At 41.6% G+C, this 20,514-nt stretch overlaps 1 protein-coding gene across 3 annotated transcripts in view; it reads left to right on the forward strand.

Moving 5' to 3' along the window:
• ephb2b (eph receptor B2b) overlaps positions 1-18,516 on the forward strand; it is a 123,678-nt gene extending 105,162 nt beyond the window's left edge. The window contains exons 6-16 of one of the 3 annotated variants that reach the window (XM_020595174.1): positions 164-288; positions 1,865-2,027; positions 3,715-3,823; positions 5,038-5,105; positions 6,620-6,742; positions 6,904-7,151; positions 11,310-11,525; positions 11,856-12,005; positions 14,176-14,369; positions 16,187-16,342; positions 17,319-18,516. In XM_020595174.1, the coding sequence (XP_020450830.1) occupies positions 164-288; positions 1,865-2,027; positions 3,715-3,823; positions 5,038-5,105; positions 6,620-6,742; positions 6,904-7,151; positions 11,310-11,525; positions 11,856-12,005; positions 14,176-14,369; positions 16,187-16,342; positions 17,319-17,427 (1,661 nt within the window). In that variant the 3' untranslated portion in view covers positions 17,428-18,516. The remainder of the gene's footprint in view (positions 1-163; positions 289-1,864; positions 2,028-3,714; positions 3,824-5,037; positions 5,106-6,619; positions 6,743-6,903; positions 7,152-11,309; positions 11,526-11,855; positions 12,006-14,175; positions 14,370-16,186; positions 16,343-17,318) is intronic. The other 2 variants (XM_020595335.1, XM_020595259.1) reach the window with 2 other exon arrangements.
• Positions 18,517-20,514: the final 1,998 nt, after the last annotated feature.

The following is a 20,514-nucleotide window of genomic DNA, read 5'->3' on the forward strand; positions in this document are numbered from 1 at the left end:
CCTCTAAAAGAAGAATGCATTACATGACAGAGGCTTTATGGCGTTACGTATTACGCCTTTGCAGATCCTGGTGTTCGGCTGTGAGATTCTCTATTCGTGACTGTGAAGTCGATGGTGATTGAGTTGTTTCACTCTTAACACTTTGGTCTCTGTTTCTTCACAGCTCCATCCCCTGTGTCTATAATGCACCAGGTCAGTCGTACTGTGGACAGCATCACCCTCTCCTGGGCCCAGCCTGACCAGCCTAATGGAGTCATCCTGGACTATGAGCTACAGTATTATGAAAAGGTATCACTGATGCAGCAGCACATTGTTTTCTTCAAGCCGTCTCCGATCCAAATGAACATAAGTTCCATTCCTATTCTCCCCATCCAGCTAAATAAATCATATGCTCATGGTAAAAACTGACTCTTTTGTTGAGTTTTACATTTGAATTCAGAAAATCTCCCCACTCTCGTTTGCATAACAAAAAATCCTAGGAGGCATGTAGACAGAGCATCTGAGCATTGCTTAGAACTTCTGCTCATTCTCTTTCAATTATAATCACGGTCAGTCACTGGGAAAAGAAACCACACTCGGCCCCGTAGTAAGGCCACTGGGGACTAATGTGCAGAGACTTGTGGTTGAAACAATGGTGTGCTGACTGTTGTAAAAATATTATCTGGAGGGCAAGCTCCACTGAATCAGCATACTTTCACACAAGAAATCTTGCACTCACAAATGTGTGTTGATTCAAGCACAATCATCACATAAATGCTTACAGCCAACACATATATTGTACAAACTCAATCACATATGTGCGTGAGTGTTTGTCGAATTTTCGTCTGCATGCTGGGCCATTCCACTTTTGAATTCCCTTTGCACTGGTGGAGAGAACTGTCAAAACAATTGTCCCAGCCCCTGCTGTGGCTCAGAAGTGTGCGCCGAGCAGCGGGTTGAAGGGAGCAGCTAAAAGAGTCTCAGTCTCCGCTCAGACCTGTCAGCGTTCTGGAGAGGAGTGTGGCAATGAAATACAGCTCTGATCATCAGAAGGCTCAGCTCAGAAAAGCTGCATGACCTGAAACTGCCACCAAATCTACCTTCTTAACTGCAACTGCTACAGTACATGTCTGCCGCTTTCAGTCCTGCTGCTTTATCAAACATTATGCTTTTTGTGGCAACACATTATTTGGATTAGTTCTATTGTGGTTGCTGTGGATGTTTGTAGAATAAATGTAGAGATCAGTATCTCTGTTTTTATCCCTGAGCTCTGCTTTTCTGCTCCTGATGTTTTAGCTACAGTATGATTTAATAGAATGCAAGGTTGGAGTGTAATGTTTTAACTCTGCAGGCTGCGTGGTGCATTTTGTGATCAGTAATGGGAGATTTACACTATTTTTCACTTATAAGTAGATGCTAAGACTTAATTTAGTTTGTCAATAATTCATCCATCCATCCATCCATCCATTATCCATACCTCTTATTCCTGAATAGGGTTGCAGGGGGGTTGGAGCCAATCCCAGCTGACATTGAGCGAGAGGTGGGGTCCACCATGGACAGGTCGCCAGTCTAACACAGGGCTGACATGTAGACAAACAACCACACACCCATTCCTACAGGCAATTTAGAGTCACCAGTCAACCTAAGCTGTGCATCTTTGGTCTGTGGGAGGAAGCCGGAGCACCCAAAGAGTTCATCAATAATAAATAAACAAATAAATAAAAATACATACATTTGTATTAAAATAGTAAAAACCAATCTCATCTCATCACTGAGATAAAAAACTGAACATTTGTTAAGTTGATTTTGACACCTTTTGAGGTCTCAGTCATTATGACTCCACTGGACTCTAATTACTAATGTGCACAAATGTTTCTTCTCTTAGGACCAAGCAGAATATAACTCAACCACCATCAGAAGCCAGACCAACACCGCAGTCATCCGTGGCCTCAAGCCAGGAAGTATCTATGTGTTCCAGGTCCGGGCCCGCACCGTCGCTGGGTTTGGACGTAACAGTGGCAAACTCTACTTCCAGACCATGACTGAGGGTGAGAATTCAGTGTTCGCTACAATAAGCAGAGCTGTTATCACGTCTCCTACGTGGCTCATTAATACACCGTGTAGAGTGGTATGGATTCAGTATTCCAAAACCAGATTAGTGTGGCTTGAAAACACTTCTTATTTTAACCATGCCTCTTTCATACAAACCTCAAATTATGCCCATGTAATTATTCCACTCTTCATATTTCAACCATCAAGGATTCTTGTTGTGCGGCACACACAGCATATCTTGTTGCCAATGATGTGTTTTTCCCATTTGTCACTATAAGCCTTTAAATTGAGGATAAGGTCGAAGTTGTCTTATCTTTGTACAATGACACGGCTGGGAGAAGAAGGAACATTCAGTAATCATCAGTCATGTAGGTTAATGTTAGAGCCAAGGTCTGGGTTTTTCCCCTCTGAACATCTCATTTCCTTCGGTCTGCAGTGCCCACAGCCATCATTAGTCTGAGCTCTCGTACACACATCCCTGACGCTGCCACACACACACAGGTCCCAGCGCTTGAGATACTTCAAACTGACTCATAGCTACAAATGATAAGTAAACTGAGGATATATAAGACCAGTTGTTCTTTTTAAAGAAAGACAGATCAGTTTTAAGTCAACACTGTAACTGCACTTTATATTTTTAAACCTGCTTAACAGGATTTTTGTGTTACAGAACTTTATTCAATTTTCAAAATAATAAAAATACCAGTTGTCAGTTGTGACGCTGTCAGTCAAGGCCCTTAATTCAAGGCTCCTAATTGTCCAAAAAAAATAAAACTTTAAAGAATAAAAATCCTTTAAGGGTGTGTGATATGTATTAGATGCTGTTCAAAAGGGACCAGTTGCATACTTTCTCTGAAAACTGCAGAAACTGCAGACTTTACTTGCGCAAGTGAACCTTAACCTGGGAGGAGAAGTAAAGGGGGTCACAAATTAAAATTTTGATGTAGTTTGTTTTATGATTAGAATTAATATGACTAATAATAACAATTAATATAACTCTTTTTGGTGGAGCTAACCATGGCTCTCACACTAGCTGGCAGAAAGCTTCTGAACTGTCCGTCCTGACGGCAGCTTCATGTCACCGCCCCCTGCTGCCGTCATCTGCTCTTGTCTGCTGTCCAGGCGAGAAAGTTCATCTCAAATGAGCTGAAGAGAGCACTGGCAGCTTGTGGAAATAGCTGGTACACAAGAAGAAGGTCCAGTACGCAGTACGCCACAGAGTGAAATGTAGAAGTGCGGGTACTGCGTACCGGTGCATGCTGGCTCACTTCAAGCACTGCATCTGAATAAAGTCATATGTCATCTGTACTACCCAAGAGAGGGGATCTGGCTCTGCCTCTGTGTTGCCATTCAGTAGCTGGATTTCTGCTCTTGGCTGCCGGATCACTCTGGGTCTCACCCAAACATGCGCTCTCTCCTCACTTCACACACTTTCTGCCAGATGATTTGTCCATATCCACGACATCTGAACACATTCAGCGTGCTTTGGAAAATAGTCCACGCAGCCAGTAGAGATGCCAAGATGCTCAGTGGTTCACCCAGCCGTATGTCTGTCTGTCACCCATTGCTCTCTCCATATGCAGTGGCTCAGATGCTTCCCCATATGTTTCAGCTTGTAACTGTGTGTGTGTGTGTGTGTGTGGCACTATGTTTATGCACTGTGTGTTTTTCTCTCTTCTGTAGCGGAATACAACACCAGCATTCAGGAGAAGTTACCTCTCATCATTGGATCGGCAGCTGCTGGACTGGTTTTCCTCATTGCTGTGGTCGTCCTCATCATCGTCTGTAACCGGTGAGTCAGTCCCGTCGCAGTCTGCCAGTGAGCTTAACACCAATAAAACATCTGTACAAGCTGGCAGCGAGTCCAATTTTCCTTTTTTATTCAGTTGCATTAGGTCATAGAGATAAAACAATCAGAACTCAAAGACACAAATTCTCGTCTTTCAGCTGTTGAGGTAATATGTAAAAGTCAACCTTGCTAATTCATCAGCGTTCTGTAGGTGCAGCTACTCAGTAGGTATCAAATGTATATAAATCTGCCAAAATTAAAATATAAGTTCCCACTGGGGCCACTCATAATAAAACTGTAGTTTCACTCCAGTGCAGTTATTTAGATTCACAGAAGGATGAACAAGATGAATTTCTGTGTATGTGTTCTGCTAGCAGGTCTCACCTAGTACAGTATTTTTTTTCTTAGATGGTAGATGGAGTACATATCTTGGATTATGAATTTAGAAATTGCCTGCTGCTGCAATGTGGGATACTTTGGGAACACAGCAAAGACACAATGGCAGAGTATGTGATTCAGAGCAATCAAAAAAATAAAAGGTTCTAATACACAGTGATGGCTGTATCACAGAACCTAAAAAGATGTTTTAATGCTGTATATCACTGTCAAGATTAAGTAATGTAAGGCACTGGCTGGGTGAAGCTCCAGCACACTATTGCAATAAAGTCAAAAATCATAGCTGTTGAATAAAAACTGCCCCATGTCATTCACCCGTCTAAATGAAAACTGTACTATTTACACGTGCACCTTGTTCACCTACAAGGGATTTAAAATACTGGTACGAAGTAGAGATGAAGAAAACCTGGAAGATGTAGATATGTAAGGCAGGGCAGTTTTATTATAGCACAGTTCATACACAAAGTGCTTTATATCAGTTTCATACCAGTTATTTTGAAACATTCATTGTGCTATAGCTGCCCATCTCGTGCACACTGCAAAAGTAGAAAAAACACTAAAGCTGTAGCTGGCATGTTCAGACCAAATGAGGGTGTGCTCAACTGCTCAAGATGTACAAAACTCACATAAAGCAAGCAATTACTTGCTTGTTTTATGGAAGAAAAACCAGCTTTGTGTAACATGACTGCATGGTTGGCTACCTTTTACAGTGTTGCAAAAACCTTCAGCATAGATAGACCTGGGGGTGTTTGATCTGCGTCTCTGCCCCTCCCTGTTCCCTGTCTCTGAACCAGAGCTAGAGTTCTTTGTCTTTCCCCCAGGAGGCGTGGCTTTGACAGGGCTGATTCAGAATACACAGACAAACTGCAGCACTACACCAGCGGCCACAGTGAGTAGAACACCGCTCCTCTGCCTGACTTTACTGCTGATTCCTCCTTCAGCGCACACCTGTCTCCATGACTACCATCTTATACAGTAATCGCCATGGCTATCATGCAGCCCTCTGCTGCCTCACACACCTGTCTCCATGGCTACCACCTTGCATGCTGGTGTCCTTGGCTATGGCCCAACACAGCACTGCTCAATTTGCCTGTTCCCCACTTGCAAGTAATCCTGCCTGTTTTGTTTTGGGGTTTTTTTTGTATTTTTTGACTCTGCTTATATTTAACCCCATCAAAACTAGTGTGGAAGTGTGTTCCATTGCGGTGGAAATAGGTCAGTGATCACTCATGCTAATACCATATGAGTCATTTGCCATTGTTAGACATTCAAAAGACTCAGTCATTGAATGGAATTTCTCAGTGATTGTTGTTGAGTAGAGTTTAAATGACAAAAAGGCAGAAATAAATCTATGAGAAGGAGCTGAGAAGTCATTTCACCATGGCCTCATTTAAGATACTAAAGCTAATCTGTATTTCTCCTGCCTGGCTATAAAAACGCAGGTCTATTTCCATCTTACAGCCCTATTTTAAACTGTTTATCTGACTGTATAATTACCTTGCTTTGTCCTTTTTTATATGTTAATTTCACTTGAAAGTTAAAATGCTTTCTCAATGTAATCTGACCATTCTGTGCAAAAACAGAAAAAAGAGATCCAGTTTGAGGCTGTTTGGCTGTTTCACAGCTAATAACAGCAGAAGCCAATGTGCATCCTGTCCTCACACCAGTCACAGTTCAGGCCTCTGCCCCTGTTTTGGTGGTCTTTGCCATCATTGAAGGGTGGTCTGCTGAGCACTGCTCAGCGTGGGAAGAGATTTTAGGGTTTTAGTAATGAGGGGTTTTGCCTGATAAGATCCCCTCCATCTGTTCATCTCTGCAGCATGTTTCTTGTGCCAGGTTTTAAGACAGTGTGCACACTCTTCTAGCTCTGCAGCAGCATTGGCATCAGTTCAGTGTCCATTCAAATAGCCTCAGGTCTGATGTGGAGGTGAGAGCTAAATAATCAGATTTAAAACTCAGGACACCTAAGTCCCTGAACACTTAAAGCCCACCTTAAGCCGGTTTTCTCAGCATCAAGGTTTAAGAGAGCCACTTTATTTCTCGGAGTGGAGCTGAGTGATGCTGAAATAGGCCCCAGGTTTCACTCCTGAGTTTTAATGACACTGTGACTCACAGAAGATATTATATATATATATATATATTAACCCACCTCATCACAACTAAGAGGACTGGAGGTACAAAGTTCTTGCTGGCTGAATAGCTGCAGTATGCACAGTAGCCATGAGACACTATAACCACCACTACTTTCTCTTGTCTTTCAACCTTCATCATCTCAGTGTCTAACAATCACATACTCGCACTGGAATGTGTGCATGGAAATTAATTGTTAATGTGCCTAAATGCCTCTGACTGTGTGTAACCACAAGAATCAGGCATTGTAGCAATGATTTCCTTTTTTCCAAGTGACTCCAGGAATGAAGATTTATATTGATCCGTTCACATATGAGGACCCCAACGAGGCTGTGAGGGAGTTTGCCAAGGAGATTGATATATCCTGTGTGAAGATTGAACAGGTCATTGGTGCAGGTAATGGAAAAATCAGACTGAAATATGGACGGAATACCACACTGTAAACAGCTTGCTTGTTAGCTGGTTTTTAAGTACAAATGGATACAGGGAGGCTGTTTACTTTAATTTGCTCATAATGCTCTGAATTTTAAAGACTAATTTCTTTAACCTCTTCATAGGAGAATTTGGAGAGGTGTGCAGTGGCAACCTGAAGCTCCCAGGTAAAAGGGAAATGTTTGTGGCCATAAAAACTCTGAAGTCTGGCTACACAGAAAAGCAACGGCGAGACTTCCTCAGCGAAGCGAGCATCATGGGCCAGTTCGACCATCCGAACGTCATTCACCTGGAAGGCGTAGTCACCAAGAGCAGCCCTGTTATGATCATCACTGAGTTCATGGAGAATGGCTCTCTGGACGCTTTCCTCAGAGTAAGCAACCAGATGTTTCTATTATTTGCGCCTTACCTAGAATAGTTAAGTAGTACACAGGGCTGAATGCATGGTTTCTGGTGTTCTGCTTTAATCTCATTCACAATCTAGAGAGAGACAGGGAACATGGGCAGAGAGAGGGGGGTTGGCATGATATGCAGCAAAGGTCCCCCGGCCGGCAGTCGAGCCATAGATGTTGCTGATTGCATGGTGTGCCCGTTAACCATCAGGCCATCAGGGCAGAATGTTTCAAATGACATGTAACGGCAAATGTTTCCATGCAATATAGTTGGATTTAATTTGTGATGATCTTTTAGACAATTAAACTAGTGACCCATATTTGTGATCTACATAATAGTAACTGAAATATGAATATAATTAGCATAATCATAAACAGATTTTATTTCTATAATTGAGTCTGGTACTGTTAATTAATTTGTTTGGCTTCCCAAGTACATTCTGTGAGAAAACCTATCCACCAGTTTTGTTCACAGTAGTCTCAATAATATTGAAACATGATGATATTTAAAAGTCCTGTTATATTTGATGATATTTAGGCTCATTGTACTAATGAAAAACTACCGTTGTCACAGCTGACGGTGTTTGCTATCAGACTGCCGACACCTAATGAAGCTGCTGACAGCTGCTTGACCTACCTTCAGTGTTAGCTTCCCCAGCCTGACAAAACAAGCTGCTTCACCGCTTTGGATCCTAACGGTCTCCATTCAGAGCTTTTATTGTGATGAGCTATAAAGAGTCATAGGCAGCTTAAACCTGCCTGCTAGCTCCTGACAAGGGCCATCACCTCTGCCATGCACATAATAACACATCTTTACTTTTACTTTTGGTACTTCAAGTATATTTGATGAGAAGACTTTTGTACTTTTACTTAAATAACATTTTTAATGCAGGACCTTTACTTGTAAGAGAGTGTGTGGTATTGCCACTTTTACTTAAGTAAAGAATCAGCATCATTTGTCCACCGTTAATTAGATTATATTTAAAATAGTGTCTGTTGCTGTTTGAAAACTCAGCTCTTTCAAAAAGTTATTTGGGGGAAAAAGACGAATATTCAACCACAGAAGAACTTAACTTGGGTTATTCAGACACCTGACAAATTCACATCCTTGTTGCTGTATGAACACACATCCTTGCATGTGCACACGTCTGACCAGTAATTTCACACGGCTTGTACATGTATACACATACTCCTACTAAACATTACTTTTCACAGATCCTCTGTTAGAATAGTGTCAGTCACCAGTTCCTCAGGTGCAATCATCTGTCACTGTTAACACTGACAGAATGTCTGATTACTCCCAACATTGATTTATGCTTTTCTCTATGTGTCTATGTGTTTTATGTGTCAGTCTTAACCAGGAAGCACAGAATAACAAGGTCTTGCTGGTTACTGGCTTCAGGACTTCTCTTTGATGTTTCCCTTGTTTTGCATTCACTCCACACACTGCTGATTATGCAGTACTGTCTATGGATGCAAATAAGTATCACACTTATTTTCCCCTTGACTCCCTGACAAGAAATATGCAGCGCTTACAAGTTCACAGTATTTTTAATTTTCATAATTTAACCCGAGAAGGATATTCCAGAGAACCGGCCATGCTCTCCCATTTACGACCCACATAAATAATTCAAATACTTTGCAAGACTTAAGATGAGATGTCAGATATTTAAAAATGAAGCTTGCTATGAGATGAGATGTCTCCCAGCCCTTCACCATCTGTCTGGGGATGTTAGTGAAATAAAAATAAAGCTTTCTGGCCACTATAGGCCTTTTTGTCTGCTTTTATCCACCGTAATTGCTCTCTTTGCATTTTTTGAATGAGCAGAAAAGGAAGTGATTTAAGAAAATCATGGATGTATGATCTTTGCCAAAAAAAGGTTTTATTTTTAGTTGAGCTTCAAATGGTGTAATGGAATGTCTTTATTCCTTTGCCCTTCCCTAAGTAAAGGGGTATTATTTGTTATGCACTAGTAGCATTGCAAGGTTATGTGATGTATAGTATAATTACAAAATGATGTCTGTAGAGTTAATAAGAACATTTAATTTCACATACATTGCTGTTATTGAAGAATTCAACAGCAACATTAAATTGTTTTAAAATAGACTTTAACTCTTTCCTGAATTTAGTCCCCTACCTGATTGTCAGTTTACACTTCTTATTACAAGCCTACATCAAAACCAGCCTTAGGAAATAGACATGCACGCTCCTGTCAGCTCACTGTTCAGAGTCTTTATTCTGCCTCTGGCCTTTGAGATACAAAGCATCAGCTCTTTTTGGAGTTTGATCTCACAGGGAAGGGTGTTTGTTATGTATGTAGCTAAGATGCTAAACACATTTGACAGCATATTGTATTCAAAACAACCGATAATGTCTGTGGCACTTCGCAGTGACAGTTTATGATGACAACTGCTGATGGTGTCAAAGCTCCTGGACATGGTTTGCGTTTGTTTTCTGAGGTGATTGGTGGACGGTTGTTTAAAATGATCACTGCAGTCTGACCTGAGCTGCCTCGTGCAAAAAAAACCCTGCAGGGTAGGAATAGATTGATCAGAGCTGGACCGGTATCTGGAGCCGACCAAAAGCTGAGGGAGTAAAGGGTATGAAAAGCTGTCTTTGATATAAAACACAAAACAAAAATTATTTTCATATAAATCACACTGGACGTTGATTCAAGCAGTTCTACAAATTTCTCTTTCTTCCAGCTAACCTCACCCCAAAGACTGGAGAAATCTTTCCAATTAAAGTATATGCAAACACAGCACTCAGATTAGATGGCAGTGTGTATTTGTGAGAAGGGTTTCATGAATAATGCATTCTGCTTAATTGCTGTGGAACACGAGGAGGAGCAGCTTGACGTGAGAAGAAGCTTCCGTTCCGCTAATGAGCAGCAAAGTGTTTGAAAGGGAAATAGGCTAGTAGAGCGGTGATGCAGACTGTTAATACTGCTTGACTGCCCTCCCTCTCTTAGTCCTTCCGTCTGTCCACACCCAGCCCCAAACTCCCATGGTCCATTCTCTGGAATCTTCTGTTCTCCAGGCACCGTGGTGGGTGGTGGGGAGAGTGCAGGTGTGCGCAGTTGGAGACACAGCTGCACCACTTCGCTAGACGCTCCCTATGCATGGGGTAAAGCCCTCACTAAACTGTGGAGGGGAACAGCTGTAGACAGACAGTCAGACCCAGCTTAGCCTGGCCCGGCCCTGCCGAGGCCACTTGAGCCCAACCCAAACCCTGCTGTCAGTATCCTGCAGGGCGTCCTCACAGATACTAATACTAAAGAGTAACTTTTCTACATTAGCCACTTGCACGTTGTGTTACAAGTAGTTTAGTCAAAATTAAAAGATTATAATTTGACTAGAAGAAGTTGCATGAAACGAGAAAGAAAACAGATCAATTGTTTGTGATGATTTTTTATTGAAACTCAGTGCTTGTAAGTTCACTGAATGACTTTACAAACGTGCATAATCTGTTTGATTAGTTTTTTGCTTTTAGCGTAGAGAAAATGTCAGTGACTTTATTCTATAAGTCTTGTATTGAGTCCATACTGTGAAGAACAAAAATGGTTTGTCTACTATGGTTAAATTAGAAAACAAAATGACTGACAGCAGCTCTTTCTGGATTCTATGAGAGACAAGAGGCACAGTCGGCCTTTTCCAGCTCTCTCTCTCTCTCTCTCTCTCTCTCTCTCTCTCTCTCTCTCTCTCTCTCTCTCTCTCTCTCTCTCTCTCCCTCTCTCTCTCTCTCTATATATATATACACACACACACACACACTCTATAATTTTGGATTTTTTAAACAAATGTTTACATTTTATCCTTGGCTGTTTTACTGTTATTGTTGTGGTCCGTGTCCCTTGGTTAAATCTTTGTTGCTTTCGTCCCTTTGGCCTTATTCTTTTTTGGAAGTTAATACTAAAGCAGCACACTTAATAAAGAAGGTTAATGTCAGAAAAGGCAGAGCAAGGTCATTGTTAAACAAAATAATGAACTGTTACCCCAGAAACCTCCACGTCCAACAGGTTTCTTTGACTGAAATTAGAATACTGAAATTCATCCTGACATATTAGCAGTGGCCCACCTCCTGTTTGTCAACCGCCCCATGCACTAAGGTGTTATAACACACTATGTCTGTTTCACAGCAAAACGATGGGCAGTTCACTGTGATCCAGCTTGTTGGTATGTTACGCGGCATCGCCTCGGGCATGAAGTACCTTGCAGACATGAACTACGTGCACCGTGACCTTGCTGCCCGAAACATCCTGGTCAACAGCAACCTTGTGTGCAAGGTGTCTGACTTTGGTCTCTCACGCTTCCTGGAGGATGACACATCAGATCCTACCTATACTAGTGCCCTGGTAAGAAACACAAGTCTTAACTTTCCCCTCATAAATCAGATAAATCAGACGCTGTCTGAACTGCCCTGCCCTGATGTTGGAAGGTTTTATTTACGAAGACGCAGCACAGTGCACTCCCACACTGCTCTCCCTCCTTATGAAGACAATCATCATCCTTTCACTTGTTCTGCTCTTCCTCTCTCTTCAGTGTTTCATGTACTTTTCTCCCACGGGTTTTGTTATGTCAGCCTCCGAGTTTAGATTACTGTCATCATTGTCGCTCTGAAGGGTCTGTCTCTCTCCAAAGCCGGGACACTGTGATCGTTGGGTTTGTGCCCTTTGTGTTCACAGGGAGGGAAGATCCCCATCCGATGGACAGCGCCGGAAGCCATCCAGTACAGGAAGTTCACCTCTGCCAGCGATGTGTGGAGTTATGGTATCGTCATGTGGGAGGTCATGTCCTATGGAGAGAGGCCTTACTGGGACATGACCAATCAAGACGTATGTATTTTTCTCGCCTGTTGCGGTAAAATTACCACTGTCAACATTTTTTAGACAGTGCATCACTGGACACATACATTCTTTCCTTCCTGAGCTTCATTATAGCCTTAAACCCCTCAGAGGTGCATTTTATCATTGTATGTGCTTTCTCTTAGCTCAGCATTGACTTTCTCGTGGGTTTTATATGAAAATTCCCCCCACCCTCGCCACAGACACATAATCAGATCATTTGAAATGCACGGCAGTGCTCAGTGGACAAATTTTGCTCTTGACTGTAGTCTCCATTTTCTATCTCCCTCTGGGTAGCGGATGAGAGAGCAAATTATGGGGAGAGAGATAATGAAAATAGTTTCAAATTGAAAGTGAGAACACTAATGTGCTAAGAGGGACTGAGGACCTCAACGGTTATCTTATTAGCAGCTCTAGATAGTGTTTCTGCTCCATCGGGGTCCTCATTTTGGAGGTCTCATGAATGAGATTAATCTGGGTCTGATAATGAGCAGGGGATTGTGCGTCCTCATCACAAGTGTCCTCTGGGTTGTCGCACTCTGTTAACCGTGCACCACCTCTGTGTGCCTCCCGACCAACAACATCAGCAGCCCAAGTCAGACATATTTTTAAGGAGAGAGAGAATTAAATACTTTGTAAAGGCCAGAGATGAGGTCACTGCTGGTTGAGTGCAAGTGGAAATGTGAAGCTGGTGGAATAAGGTTTTGCTTCTTAATGACCTAACTGGTGTTGAACAGCTCTTCACATGCATAACTAAACTGGTGTTTATGTACATACAGTTCAGCTTTGAGGTACTGGAATATTTCATTTTCTCTTGCTTTTACTTTTACTCCACTACGATTTACAGGGAGATATTATGCTTTTTTACTCACTACAATTATTTGACAGCTTTAATTTAATGATATTTTGCGTTAAGAATCTGAATTTTCAAGCAGCCACCTGGCAGAACACAGGGTGGGTAAAACCGTCTCCACTTTTAGCAGCTGTGCTGTTTTTGTTTCCACGCAAAGTCACTATATAGTAACAGATCTTGGACCGTTACTCGTTTACTTATGTTTTTCACTTTTGAAAGTTTGTTGGTCAAACATGGACTAGACTTGCACATTCATGTTAACAACGGCGTCAAAGTCTGTAGTGTTTAAAAGATGTTGTTTCCTTAGTGGAGCACTTGTACTTTTGTATTTTAAGTATACTTTAGAGCATGTACTTAGTACTTCAACTTGAGTAAAGAATTTGAAGTGGTACTTCTACTTATAGTGGAGTACTTTATAGGAAAGTACTTGCACTGGAGCATTGAGTTTGTGTACTTCTACCACCTCTGCACAGAATATGTTTGTATAGACAGTGTGTGTTTGATATATATTCACGTGTGTGTGTGTGCGTGTGTATAAACACTTCTGTGTTTTAGTTTAAATAGTACCTGTAATTTAATGATTCTGAGTCTGAGGCAGTGACTACAGCAGTTACTCGCGCCACACGGTGCGAGGCACAGATGCTCTTGCTCATCACGACAGAGCGCATTAGTGCCACTATTACTTCATATCATATGAAACTGTTGTGAACATCACACTGTCTTGTTATAGATGCCTATGAGTTGTTAACAGTTTCCCTCTAAACGCGACAGATGGGCTCAGTTAAATTAAATAAAGGTTTTCAATATTGCACAAAAATGCCAAGCTTAGAGAAAAACCCAAGATAAAAATCATTACAGAGTTTTTTTTCTTGTTTGGACAGCCTGTCTATAAAGAGGTTTGAAGCTCCACCTTGAACAGCAATGAGAGCAAACTGCTGTTCACAAACTGCCTCAGTATTAACAATCTAATGATATTGTATAATATTACACTTCCAGTCAGAATTTGGGAAACACCTTCCTATTTAAATGGGGAAGCGTGTCCACACTGTTGACTGGTCAAAATAGTCATTTTTCTGCAGAACATGTGCTTTTACTTTTGGTTAGTACATTTTCTTGCTTGTATTTTTACATAAGTACACAGGACTTGTAGTATTTTTGCATAGGGGTATTTATTGGTACCTTTACTTCAGTAAAAGGATTCAAGTACTTCTTCCACCAATGTGTCATACGCTCCCTTTTTTCCTACAAGCCGTCTCCTGTTGGAGGAGCCTCACGGTGACCCTTAGGGATCTTTGTCTCCCCCTGCAGGTGATCAATGCCATAGAACAGGACTACCGGCTGCCCCCGCCCATGGACTGTCCCAGTGCGCTGCACCAGCTCATGCTGGACTGCTGGCAGAAAGACCGCAACAACCGGCCCAAGTTCAGCCAGATCGTCAACAACCTTGACAAAATGATCCGTAATCCCAACACGCTAAAGGCTATGACCCCATTATCTTCAGGGTAAGTGAGACGGGGCCATTGATCAAATTTGTCGATGTGATTTAACTTGTGTTTTCATTGTCTGTCTGTAATCATAATACATGGTGTGGTCAAGTGTGAAATGTGTGTGCTTGTGCTGTCTTTCACTCCTTGTGTGGTACTGTATGTGCATGTGTGCAGGGTCATCCCAGGACATGCTCCTGAGGGGACTGATCTTTTTGTTGGAATATTTTATGACAGTTACAACAATTTTGTTATGCTTCATTTCAAAATGTAACTTTATTCAGCTCAGCATCTGTTCTGTGTCATCAACTGACTCTCTCACCTCTGTTTCAGGACCGTTACATGAATACCAGTCCCGCTATTCCTTTTACTGGTCATGCTGAGGATATGGTATTAACCATAACCTGGTTATTCATATCCCTCTGTGATTGATTCTACCATTACCTGATCATTTGTGCAGAAGTTGATTAGTGATGTGTTATAAGAACGATCTAGACAGATGCTCGACCTCAGCATAAACCTCAGTTAAATAGTGAACTGTGTTTACCTGCAAAATGTCCCTGAAACAGATGTAAACTGCCCATTCGCTCACACTGTTTTGTTTTGCCGTATAATTAACTGAAACTGACTGCTGGTTTTTAAATTATTTTGCAGCTCAGCAGGTCACTCGCACCTCTGTGCCTTCAGCGTTTTAACAGAGCACACTGGGGTGTTTTCGACAGCTCAAACATCTGGATTTAAAACCATGTCTCACTCACTTAACTTGATTTTCACGGTGTAGATCACTGTTGATCATAATAGGTTTTGTTTTGTTAAACTCACAAGGTAAGTGGCTGCGACATGAACTGAGCTGAGGAGAGTTTACACACACAGGGTCTGTATGAGTGACCCCGGTGTGGGTCATATTCTGATGAAACCTCAGTAATCTGTGAGTTTTACACAGCAGTGTGAGCAAATGAACAGCAGAGTCACAGAATTAGCAGTTTAATGATGTTGCAATGAAGGTAAACTGTGCATCAGTATCAGCTGTTTTGTGCAGTGTGAGCAGTTTTTTAACAATATAAGGGCTCTGCAGACTTGGACTATTAAAAGTAGACTGGACATCTGAAGTTGATTTCCAAATAGTCCTATGCAATTGGTTACTGTAGCTCATGTGTACTGTAGCATGTGTGTTTTGTCTCGTCTGTTGGCTTCCCACAAGATGTTGGTTTTTACATCGTTTCACCTTGTTGTTGATAACATCTACAGCAATATAACGCATCTGGGTTTCTCTGATTGTAAGGGTTTTCCTCTTCCTAACATGAAATTCACAGTCTTGCTACAGTGCCATTGATGGCACAGTTCTCCTTTGCTGAAGACGGTGTCTCTTGTTTCTCCTGGCGCCCAGTGGTTATGTAAATTAAAGCCTTTTGGTTTGATAGATCAGATCCTTCCCACGAATGCTTCAGGCAAATCCTGGACCGAAGCACTTGAGTAGTTTTCAAAACAAAACATTTTCAAGCATTTCTGCTCTGGGTGTTAGTTTGCTTAGAGAGCCAAGGTTTACTGATTTCCATTATCCCCAGCTGTACTTTCATTGGTGGTGGAGTGAGGGACCGAGGGCCAGATTTTCCACAGACACTGAATGGATGTACTGGCTCCCTGAAGCCTATCACTTTGTTTGGAAAATATACTTTGTGAGAAATCAGTGTGGAAAATACTGGTTCATGAACAAGGCCAATGGAATTCTAAGCTGTGTATTTGCCTTTTGTGTCTGGACCGACTGTTGTGTTAGATCTGCCACCTTGCACAGTATTACCATTAATCTTCACGGCTCCTGCTCTTGTCCCCCTCAGTGTTCATCTCCCTCTGCTGGACCGCAGCATCCCTGACTTCTCCAGCTTCAGCACTGTAGACGAGTGGCTGGATGCCATTAAGATGGGCCAGTATAAAGAGAACTTTGCCAACTCCAACTTCACTACATTTGATGTGGTGTCCCAGATGACCATGGAGTAAGTGCAGATGATTCCTGTTGTTCTGGGTCTGATAAGCATGAGGAATACGATCACATCATGCGGGTTTGTTGGGTTTCGTGTATCCCTGAAAACCTGAACGAGCCCCAGACTCTGCCTCTGGCCTGTTATAAAAGATGCTAGCTGCTCTGCATGTAATTAGCAAATTGTAGTATTTCTCTCACAGAGCCGAACAGTGGGCACAACAGCTCGGGGCCATAACAGTGCCCCTCGTTCTCTGCCATGTGTTCAGCAGGATTCTTATTGAACTCAATTAAAGTATTGAGAGGAAAAATCAGAAAACGAGGCTGGTTGGCTGGTTGGCTGAAATACAAAGAGAAAAATCATCACAAAACGCAAGATGTAATCATATTAAGAAGGCCACCTGTGGAGAGACAGATATAACTCATTTCCTGTTTGTGGATAACAACTCGTGAGGTGAACCCACAGAGATGATGAGCTGCAGTTCTTTGAACAAAACAAATGTGTAATCTAGTAAGTGAGATTACTGTTGAGATTTTAGTAGAAAGAAAGAAATTTCATTGTCTTGTGAATAAGAAATAGCTCAACAAACAGTGAGCAAAGGCTGATGTTTGGACCTGATGCCACTGCCATGATACAAAGTGGAACTTGCAGTTTAATTTGGCATTTATTATAACATATGGCCTCTGCAGTGAATGTTGTCTACAGTAGATGTGGATGTTCTGAATTAGTCATTTGTTGCATTTGTTTCGGTGGTATGAGGTGGATAGGGAATCAGTCATGAGCTATGTGGTCTGAGAGATGGATGCAAAACATGTTTCATTCTTCTGATATATACTTGTTCTGCTGGCCTTCTTATCAGTCCTCCATATGTTGTATTGTTGGGTTGTTTTGTTTTTGTGTAGTTTCTTTCTCCGAGACCTTCTGAAAGTTAGACAGATAGGTGGAAGGCTGTTCAGAGTTTGTAGTAATGTCAGCCCGTCTCTCCTCACAGTGACATCCTGAGGGTCGGGGTGACGTTAGCAGGCCATCAAAAGAAGATCCTCAACAGTGTCCAGATGATGCGGGCACAGATGAACCAGATCCAGTCAGTGGAGGTTTGATCCTTCCCAGTGGAGCTGGGGGCTGAAGGAGGATGGAGTGGGTGTTTATTTTTGCGTGACAGCGTGTCTGATCTTCTAAACAGAAACCCATCGATCTCCCATTCCCCTGTCCACTTCCCTCTATCCTTTTCTTATCCTCACATCCTGACTCTCCTTCCATCTTTGGGATCAGCTGTGGAGAGCTGCTTACAACAAAAGTCCATGTGAAGAAGCATCAGAAAGCATCAGAAGGCCCGCAGCCGGAAACATGGGAAGTTAAAACTGACCAGCAGCATATTTTTCAATCTTCCAATTTTCATTTGATGTTGGATTTTTTTTTTTTTTTTGGTTTGTTTTTTCTGATGATTTTGTAAAGAATTTTTTAAAGAAAAACTGAGAAAAGGCAACGAGTTTATCTAAATTTATAGATGCTATAAGGTCATACACTAGACAAACTGAGCAGGAAAGCTACCCTTTAAAAGGGCAAAAAGTGAAAACAACGAAGAGCTGAGGAGACGAGGCCATCCTCGACACAGTGTGCACATTGTCTTTGTCATTTTTAATTTTTGGACATCATGAGGAAACAGAGCTCCCTGGAGTCTTCGGAAAGACAAACTGCAGAGGAGCCTGAGGGACCCAACGTGCACTCTCAACTGTTTCCCCAGGAGAGGAAATAAAAAAAAAAAAAAAAACAAGAAATGGACCATTTTGGGCATAGACTGATGTCAGAAACACATCTATTCAGACTGACAGTTTGCACAGTGAAATCAACACTCAAGAAAAAGGAAAAACATTTTTTCATTGCAAGTAATTTTCTATATAGTGTGAAATTTTGTGATGAAGATTCCCTCACACCATAGTTCCTCTCACTATAGACACACTGACACGTTAGTGTTTTTTCCTCTGACAGTGATATATTTACAGCCTGCCAAATAGAACTCTTCCCTTTTTGCCCCCATCCGTGGTCCTGTACTGTACATATCAGATGCACTTGACCTGCCATAACATGATGACTCAGAGACGGTTATAATTAATCAGTTCAGACATAGAAGGGATTTATGTTGTGTGAGTTTCTTCCTTTTGTGGAAAAAATGTAAAAAAAAAAAAAAACAAAACAAAAAAAATAAAAAAGCAAAACCTTCTTCCTACATAAGATTCACACAAAGAAACAGGTTCTACTGTTTACATCAAAGTCCACGTACTGTGCTTACAGCATGACCCGTTATAGCATCCTCCCTCACACTGTTCAGCTCTGGTACCGTCTGTGCATACGTGCACATGTTGCACAAGAAAGCAGTCACTCCGAAAGCGTCGGGTTTGATAGCATGCTGAGTGAGTGGTAAATTTCACAGTGCTGCGATTTGCTGCAAGTACTAGAACTCTGTTTGGTAAGAGCTTGGATTGGGCACACTTTACAGGGTATAGTGTGGCTGCATTATATTTAGGCTTTATTCTTCTTCCATTTTGCTTTTGAACAGACATACATATTGAAGTTTTAATACCACACATAGTCGCAAATAGACTTTACAAACAGGGGTGTTCCAGAAACCAGGTTCAACTGACTGAATGTAACCTTGACCTGTGAGCGGTCGGAACAGCTGATCAGAGTTGGTTTAGTTCAGCGGTCCCCAACCTTTTTTGTACCAGGGACCGGTTTCATGCATGAAAAATCTTTCTGCGGACTGGGTAGAGGCGTGGGGGTTCCAATAACAAAAACTTTTGCAGTTCATAGTATGTAATTTGAATGCAACAGTTACACTTTATATTAGGCAATTACAATAATTCTACACTATAATATCAACTCCCCATAAAGCAGAGTCAGTGGGAGCCCTGGGCTTGTTTAACTTAGGAATCGTGGTATTTTCTTATAAATGCAGCTTTTTTTTTGGTGGCAGTCTGTGACCCTTCTGCTATTTGCTCGTTCCTTCCCAAAAAAACTCTCCAGTGAATTTTGTTTTTGGCTCATTTTTTTTAAAGGGTTAGCTTGTGTCGCCAATGCGTAAAATGGCGTGCCACAGTCAAGTGCGGTAGTGAGGCAAGGGCGGAAACAGTCGTTTTTCAAACTAAGACTAATGAAAGAAAAATAACTAAAATTTTAAGCACAAAATTTTTTCTTTGCGGCCCGGTACCAAATGATCCACGGACCAGTACCATTCCGGGGACCAGGGGTTGGGGACCCCTGGTTTAGTTAACCCTGAGTACGTTCAGTCTGAGTTATGCACCTGTGTGATGACTAAATCAAAGGTGTGCCAATACAACAGTTCACCATGGCAACAGGTGCATAAAGAGTAGAGCCACCATTTTAATCCAGTGGAACTGGAAAAACAAAACAAAAAAAACAAAGCAGCAGTGAAATATCCTCAGTTGGAGTGAAGGAAAGATCAGTCATCTGTGTGACATTGTTACATTTTATTCCACTCATTCATTTGTTTAGCAGACTTGATTTCTGTCATGGATGATGAAGTGCTGGAATCTTATGTTATGCTAAATATATTAAATATAGTGAATATATTAGCTGAGTAAATTAAAGATGGGCCTTGGGTAACAAACTACCTAACCAGCATCTTTTAAAACCTTTTTTCCTGACATAATGCTCCGAAAACTAATACACTCCAGTATGTGCTTTAATACGGACTGTATAGATGAGGAGATGAAACGGTGTCAGACAGCTTCCGCAGACTCTGCAGGAGGGAGGAGATGGAGAGAAACTCTGGCTTTGTTGAAAAAAACCTGCCGGCAAAGAGGTTAGATTTACGGGCTAGGTTACCGTGGTAACAGACTCAGGGTTCAAGTGATCTCATTTCTGGAAGTGAAAACTCAGATTTTGAACAAACTTGAGAGTTTTCACTAAACCCACTTTCTGAAACACCCCCAGACCTTTATTGAATTCAAAACAAAAACACAATGTGTTATTTTAATTTCTATATGATTATTATTGAATTATTTTTATTAGTAGCTTAAGTTAGTTTTTCTGCACCGAGTCTCCTGTTTGACTCCAACAAACACTCTGGATCTTCCATCAATGCTTTGAGCTTATTTTTGAAACATGAATCATGGTGGTGACAAAACCATATGGAGAAACAGCTTTTCCCTGTAACAAGTTTTGAT

Source organism: Monopterus albus, unplaced genomic scaffold (assembly GCF_001952655.1).
Source record: "Monopterus albus unplaced genomic scaffold, M_albus_1.0 scaffold1.1, whole genome shotgun sequence".
Lineage (NCBI taxonomy): Eukaryota > Metazoa > Chordata > Actinopteri > Synbranchiformes > Synbranchidae > Monopterus > Monopterus albus.